The sequence below is a fragment of the Ruditapes philippinarum genome, unplaced genomic scaffold (genome assembly GCF_026571515.1).
Source record: "Ruditapes philippinarum isolate M1 unplaced genomic scaffold, ASM2657151v2 ctg23811_1_1_1_1, whole genome shotgun sequence".
Taxonomy (NCBI): Eukaryota; Metazoa; Mollusca; class Bivalvia; order Venerida; family Veneridae; genus Ruditapes; species Ruditapes philippinarum.
Genome location: NW_026859945.1, coordinates 1 through 8,605, shown reverse-complemented (window position 1 = coordinate 8,605; position 8,605 = coordinate 1). Strand labels below are relative to the sequence as shown.

The following is an 8,605-nucleotide window of genomic DNA, read 5'->3' as shown; positions in this document are numbered from 1 at the left end:
AATAAAAGCTTGGCACATCAATGTGCTTTCAAAAATGTATATATTTGAGTCCGAGTGGGAGCATCTCTGAAATCGAGTCCAAGTGGGAGCATTTTCCATTTTTATAAAAAAAAATTTTAAAAAATGACTTTTGAATAGACATATTTGAAACTAATCTAGAAAAATGTGTAAACATGACTCGGTTTATATTCCGGTACGTTAAAATTAATTTTATAATTCTATAAAAAAAATTTACAATTATCTCAAGTACTATAGCCATTCTTTGGTGCGCTACATATGATGTTTTAATACTCTTACGTTTTCTTATAATAAAACTGTATTTTACCTTCGAATCGACGAAAAAATGGTCCAAGCGGGAGCATTCAGCAGGTGCGCGATGACGTAGTATCCTACCATTGACAAAGACAACATTGTTTTATACAGAAGTTTACATATCTTGTTTTCCTTAGCATTAATGATTTTACTCCAGAAACACAAAACTCTTGCTTTCACTTGTAAGACTAATGAAAATATGCCTAATTCACCATAAACCATACAATTAGGTGTAGAAGGTTTTAAATTCAAAATAAACTTAATACAATTGAATTTCTCTAAAATTTGAACTTGTTCGAATCTCCAAACTTCACTTCCATGAAGAAGAATACGTTCAACCTTAAATTTAATTAATGTAGTTGCAAAGAAATTAGTAGATATAATTTACGGGACTTTTGGATCACAGAAAACATTGCTCTTTTAGCATTATCAACAAGATTTTTTTAATTCAAAATTTACCATTATAATTAAGAAGTACTCCAAGGTAAGTAAAGTCATCTACTAAATCAAGCTTTTTACCATCGTACATAAATTCAAAATTATCCATAGGTTTTGACTTATTAAAAACCACTATTTTAGTCTTATCTTCATTTACTACAGGATTCCATATACAAATGTATTACTGTATATGTAATCATTCATTGCAATTAAGCCATTTTGCAAATCAGTTTTGCTTTCTGCTAAAAGTACTGTATCATCAGCTGACAGTATATAACAAAAGAAACAATTTAAAAAAAACATCAATGACATTAAGATTTAAGATTTATTCAATACTGTCATATTTGCATCTTTGACGTAGTTTAAAATCTTATCGTTGTATTATATACGTTAGGTTAATAGATATCGACGTTAGACGGGGTCCCAAATATATGAGCCGCGCCATGACAAAACCAACATAATGGGTTTGCGACCAGCATGGATCCAGACCAGCCCGCGCATCAGCGTAGTGTGATCAGGATCCATGCTGTTCGCTTACAAACCCTATAGCAAGTAGAGAAACTGATAGCGAACAGCATGGATCCTGATCAGACTGCGCGGATGCGCAGGCTGGTCTGGATCCATGCTGGTCGCAAACGCACTATGTTGGTTTTGTCGTGACACGGCTCATATATTGAATGTATTGCATACTGAGGAAATAACTCTGGAACCATTCAAAATTCCAGTCGCCAAGTTCAACAAAACTGTCATAAAATAATTCCAAAAAATACCGACCGATTTAAGAGGTTTTACAAATGAAGGTATGTTAACATTCCTGTTTTTAATAGTGTTTTTATAAAGGCTAAGGATATACATAGTTAAAGTACATTTATGCGTTGTGCAGAACGTTAAAAAATTATTTATTCATTATGGACACAATAACACGGAACATCAATATTTTATGAAAAGTGACTTTACAACTAAACAATTGAGGTCTAGTGAGGAAGAAAGAGATTTAGGTATATTATATGATAAGGATTTGAAATTTCGACATCACATAAGTAATTGTATCAATAAAGCAAATAAAATAACTGGATTGGTCAGAAATACCTTCTTACATGTTAATATCAAGCAATTTCGGAAACTTTATAAAACTCTTATAAGACCACACCTTGAATATGGAAATATTATTTGGAGTCCAAGATTTAAAAAAGATATTGAAGCAATCGAAAGAGTTCAAAAAAGAGCAACAAAAATGGTTAAATGTATTAGAAATTTATCGTATGTAGAAAGATTAAAAATTCTGGAAATTCCTACTTTGGCTTACAGAAGATTTAGAGGTGATATCATACAAGCATGGAAATTATTAAATGGGAAGGAAGATATAGATTATAATGTATTTTTTGAAAAAGCACAACTTGAAAATCATCACATCAGAGGAAATTCAATGAAGTTGAAAATAAAATCATGTAAAAAGGAATTAAGAAAACATTTTTTCTCATTAAGAGTAATACCAGAGTGGAATAAATTACCAGATTCTGTAGTATGTTCACCAACGCTGAATTCGCTAAAAAACAGACTCGATAAGGTTATGAAAAACAAATTATATACTGTTATACCGGATAATAATCATTGGGTGTCAGACCTGGAGGGGGTTATAAGAGATTTCTGATCTCGCGACCCTACGCTGGATAAAGTAAAGTAAAGTAAAGTATTTGCCGAAGGCAACACAACTCACTTCATCAACATGATCCATGGATCAAGCTTCTGTCATAGCATAGTTTTCGTAGTTTTAACTGTCATCATAATTATTATGACTATTGATATTGTCACAATTGTTCTCTAAACCCAAGGACAAATGTCAATTAGGAAGGGAAGTATGCAAGAATTTTGATCAATTTAATGCTATATTTTTTTTGGTAACTTTTTAGCATTATAGACTAATGTAGAATCTATTAAAATGCTATATTTATTCATTTAACTTTTTACTTTATTTAAGCGTGTTTTCTGTATAAGTGGTGGACGAGGTGGTGGCGGGGTACAATATGCATGGCAGAAATCCCTGGGAAACTACATTGCCACTTCAAGGTATGCTTATACAAATGAATCAAAACAAAATTCTTGTGAATAACTGAAAATTTTTTAACTTTAGAAGAAGGCAGCTGTTCATCTTTACAATTTGCTTACCGGGTGCCATTTGTTGAACATACTAAGTATTGATTTTTAAATGTATGTAGTGAGTTATTAAAAATTCTACAGCATACTTCAATTAAGTTTATAGTGAATATTTGTTATTTGAAATCTTTATTAAATGTGTATACATTTTAAATAACTCTTTAAACACCTCCAGATATCTTTTCAAGAGGTAATGTTTAAAATATGACTTTGAAGTGTTCTTGAAAGTTAAGAAGTTAAATATAAGTTGCTATAACAAATTTGAAGTAATTTCAAACGAAGTTTTAAAACGTCAATATTTTCCAGCAATGACAATTTAGTAAAGATTTACGACAGACATGGAGACCTTAAACAAGAAATACAACTGCAAGGGTGAGTTACAATCATAGATACAGTCCATAATATGCTTCATTTGTGTAATGTATTTAAGCAGCTCTGAATATGGAAGAGTGCATCCAAACTTTCAAAATACCGTAAAATTCCTATTAAACGCCCCCGGGGGCTTAACATTTTCCAAATAGGGGGCTATTATTACAATACAGTTTTTCCTAAATCCAAAAATCACTGTAAATACATTTAGTGTTAGCAAGTGCTGGTAATAACATTAAAAAGTGTAACGGTTTTAAAGTTCATATTATACATATTTGTGTTTACTATAAAATACTATGGATTCTGAATGATTTGAATAAAATTATGGCTTTAATTATGAGTTCAGCACTGATAAGTACATGTAGATTGTTTTCCTTATCAAAAGGCCTGGGGGGGGGGCCTTTATTAGGGGAGGGGCGTTTATTAGGAATTTTACGGTATAAAGAATTTTAATAAGAAACTGAAAATACAAAAGTTGAGCCACCAACAGTATAGAGCCTGGTCAGATTGCACAGACATTCAGACTAGCCTGGCTCTATACTGGTGGCGAAGCTTAATCACTTTGTTCCAGTAGGTCAATGGGTAGATAATGTTTAATACATGATTATTATGAACAAATTTCTTTACATTAAGTTAAAGTATCAAGTTGCAGATGTTGAAACCAAATAATTTTTTGATGAAGTGCAGAGAAATGATGTTGCAAAATTTTTATGGCAGATTAAATACCTTACGAAATATTTGATTGAATACATGTTGAGTTTAATATAATAAAAGTTTATATATCAGAGTATTCAGGTGCTTTAGATGGTGTCATTCCATGGTCTAAATAAATGAGTTTCACACTTATGGTGGCATCTTTTCCCCAGTCCGAATAAAGTTGTAAATTCATATGCTACTATAAAAAATGTTGCTTATACATTTTGTCATAACTTAAGTTTAATTAATTCTTTTTGTATGAAAATGGAATGTAACATTCAAGAAAAGAAAAAATTATCAAGGTGTCCAGTCCTCAGGTTATTGTTAAGTAAAAGCACTTGGCAAAGCCTATTCCCTGCCTTTTACAACTACTCCTTAGCTTTAATGATATATATTGATTTGTACATACAGCCATTGTAATATTTTAATCACACTATATAATTTGTATTTATACTTTCAGACCGTGTACAGGACTTGGCTGGGATAAAGATGGTGATATCTTGGCAATTATCAATGAAAGAAATACAAACATCACCATGTGGGATGCTAACACAGGCAAAACATCCTCTATGGATAGTGGACTTAGGTTTGTCTATTATCATCATCATCACAATTATTAGTATAGTAAAGAAGATTCATTTATGTGAAATGTATCTAATTGAGAACTGAAAGCATCGAAATTTCAGGGACTATGTGAATGTAAAGCACGAGAAATGAATAAAAATCATGCATTTAATCCCATCACTGCCTGTCTCACACACAAAACAACAAGACAAATATAACTGCTTATAGAATTTAAAACAGTCTGTATGAGTTTTAAATTTTAATGGTACATTGTATTTTCATCATAAGTTTGGTTAATGGCATTTTATGATTTACAGAGATCCTTTATCATTCTTGCTTTGGGCAAAGGCTGGACCATATCTAGCTGTCGGAACTGTGAAGGGTAACCTTCTCATCTATAATCATCAAACATCCAGGTAAGATTTTTATTTAAAATGTATAGAAAGTACTTAAGATAGGTACAGGATTGTCCAGAGAAAAGCTTTATTACATTTGTCATATTTCTTAGAAAATATGAACTTATGAGATATTTTTTATTATTAATTACAATTAATCTATTTAATTTTGAAAAGAAACTGTTACGAAAAATAAAGAATCTGTGTGTGTTGGTTCTAAGCTTAAGGGTCAATTCAACTTTTCAGGCACTGGGAGTACACACCTCGGACACTGGTCATGTTTCCAATCATGTCTATAAATAGTATTTAATAGCCAAATGGTGACCTATTCAAAATACCCAGTAATACACTGAATTAAGAATCATTAGAATCTGGCAATAAATACTGGTGTACACACTACTGGTAATTTTTTTTTCATCCGGATAATTTCCAAATTGTTACCATATTGAAAAAATAAGACAATGATTGTATATTATTCTCTCATATTCTTTTCTTAGAAAAATTCCAATAATTGGCAAGCATTCAAGAAAGATCACATGTGGATCGTGGAGTAATGAGAACTTGTTAGCACTTGGCAGTGAAGATAAGACCATAACTATTAGTAATGCAGAGGGTGACACCCTACGCCAGACGTCCACCAGGGCAGAGCCTGGAGATATACAGTTCTCAGAGATGAAAGGAGACGAGCGCTCGTCTATGGGTGAAAACACTGTAAGGTTTTTGCAGTTATAAAGGGTTAAGAACTACTCATTAACATTTCACTTCAGGCAATTGATTGCTTAGTAGTTAAGTTTGCCAACTTTCAGACTGGTAACTCTCAATTTTGAGGGTTTTAATACAATATTTGAAATTGAATTTCATTGATATAAGGAATTTATCAGTGTTACTCGTGAAATGTTTGCAGTTTTTATACCCAGGAGCCACTTTCCAGTAACCAACTTCCACTGAGGAACATTTGATGGTGTCTTTATAAATAAAACTTGATTTTATAATTAATTTGTTTGCTCATTTCGAGGCATACATGATACTGTTGTATTGTTGTTGGCTCTTAGAGATGTTTGTAGCTAAACATCTCCAACTACTACGCTCCTACCTTCTAAATATCACTAAAAATAGCCAAATTTTAAATCACACGTTAGCTAAATCATACGATAATTGTTCCATTAATAATTCGTTTACACATTACATGTATCATTAATAGGTAAATACTTGTTTTTATATTTTTTTCGCTCATTTGGAGGCATACAACAGATACAACTGTATTATGTTATGCTGAAACTGTTGTATTTGGATATTTCAGGTTAGTGTGGTGATTGGAAAGAGAACATTGTTTCTATACAACATGCATGACTCAGAGAACCCTGTCGAGTTAGCGTTCCAGCAGAAATACGGCAACATTATGTCCTATAGATGGTAATTGTTGCTTGTTTATAATTAGTGTTACTTTAAAGACACATTATTATTACCTGGAAATCCATATTTTTAAATTCTTTAGAAATGTCAAAAATATTCAGTAATGTATCATAAAGGTAGCTAAATGTAAATAAAGCAGTCTTTTGACTTCCATACAAAATACTTATTCACTATAATCATACCAATTGCCATCAGAACTAAAGATAGTTAATGCATATTGCAAAAGAGTATGTTTTTAGCTCGACTATTCGATAAGAATAAGTAGAGCTATTGCAGTCACCCGAGCGTCGGCGTCCGCAACGGCGTCGGCGTAACCACTTATGTTAAAGTTTTTGTAATAGTTCAAATATTTTCAAAGTCCATTGACATATGGCTTTGAAACTTTGCACACTTGTTCACCATCATGACCCCAACCTGTAGACAGGAGGAGGTAACTCTGTCAAGCATTTTGACAGAATTATGCCCCTTTTTTGACTTAGAATTTACGTTAAAGTTTTTGTAATAGTTCAAATATTTTCAAAGTCCATTGACATATGGCTTTGAAACTTTGCACACTTGTTCACCCATCATGACCCCAACCTGTAGACAGGAGGAGGTAACTCTATCAAGCATTTTGACAGAATTATGCCCTTTTTCGACTTGAATTTACGTTAAAGTTTTTGTAATAGTTCAAATATTTTCAAAGTCCATTGACATATGGCTTTGAAACTTTGCACACTTGTTCACCATCATGACCCCAACCTGTAGACAGGAGGAGGTAACTCTATCAAGCATTTTGACAGAATTATGCCCCTTTTTCGACTTAGAATTTACGTTAAAGTTTTTGTTAATAGTTCAAATTTTTCAAAGTCCATAGACATATGGCTTTGAAACTTTGCACACTTGTTCACCATCATGACCCAACCTGTAGACAGGAGGAGGTAACTCTATTAAGCATTTTGACAGAATTATGCCCCTTTTTCGACTTAGAATTTATGTTAAAGTTTTTGTAATAGTTCAAATATTTTCAAAGTCCATTGATATATGGCTTTGAAACTTTGCACACTTGTTCACCATCATGACCCCAACCTGTAAACAGGAGGAGGTAACTGTATCAGGCATTTTTTTTACTATCAAGCACGAAGAATAGTCTAGCGTTGCTGTCCTACCGACAGCTCTTGTTGAAAATTGTGACAAGATACCAAAACTAAACAGTTTTTGAGAAATGATACCATAATTCCATTTCTGAGGCATAATGGACCTTTAGATGTATGTGACTTAGCTCAGTTGTGATGGAAACTTTATCAGCTCACTTGTAATTATTTTCATTACTTAATTTCCTCACCAAAACAGTGTATGCGTCATATCAAGAAACCATATATGTATAACAAGGACACAAACAGATAGCCTCCAAGGCCTTTTGATTAAGATATTTAGCTGACTTGGAATCACTTGCCCCACACTGCTTTTTCATTGCAGGTATGGAGATGGGTATATTATGATTGGATTTTCCCACGGATTCTTTGTAGTCATCTCCACTCACATGAAGGAAATTGGTCAGGTAAACAAAAATAATTGATAAAAATAATAAATGCTTAAAAAAAAATTAGTATCTTGTATAAAAAGAAATCTTGTAAACATTACATGCATGTTGTTTGCTTTCCAGCTTAGGGCCTGTTTGGCAACTCTTTTGTTAGTTATTGGTAACACTTTTTCTAATAAGTATTGTGTTCGTAGGCCAGACTTGATAAAGAATGTGATGAGTGGTTCAGATTGGCTACTGAGTCGACTAGACTTGAGTTTGTTGGACATGGTAGTAAGTATGCTGGACAGCAGTTAAGTGTGCTGGACTGCTTATTGAGTGAATCAGACTGGATACTGAGTGCACATGAGTACTGAGTGTATAAGACTGATTACTGAGTGTATCAAACTGGAAATGGCGTAGGCTGGACTGGAGTGGCCATGAGACCAAACTGACTAATGAGATTGCCAACCTGGCTACTGATTGGGTATTGAGTACAACAGATTGACTAATTAGAAGTGTCAAGCATGTTAGAATGAGTGTTTTTAAGTAGCTCGTTAGTGCATCAGACTGGCCAAGTTTTACCAATTCTTTGGGTTTTGAACTGTTGACCTATAGCCTTGTATGGTAAACAGTAATTTCTCTGAAATTCCCCAAGCATATTTATAAAATATAGTAAGAAGACAATTTGGCTATGTACATTTCAGGAGTTATTCCAGGCACGTAATCACAAAGACAACCTCAGTTGTATAGCTATATCTCT

General features: G+C 32.9%; 1 protein-coding gene across 1 annotated transcript; it reads left to right on the top strand.

Moving 5' to 3' along the window:
- Window positions 1-1,418: 1,418 nt before the first annotated feature.
- LOC132758365 (WD repeat-containing protein 19-like) lies at window positions 1,419-8,586 on the top strand (the record flags this gene model as incomplete). Its single annotated transcript, XM_060749982.1, is given in 9 exon segments — window positions 1,419-1,550; window positions 2,729-2,817; window positions 3,211-3,276; window positions 4,430-4,555; window positions 4,851-4,949; window positions 5,426-5,639; window positions 6,229-6,341; window positions 7,800-7,881; window positions 8,550-8,586. Coding segments are annotated over 9 exon segments (832 nt in total), but the record flags the coding sequence as incomplete, so codon positions are not given.
- Window positions 8,587-8,605: the final 19 nt, after the last annotated feature.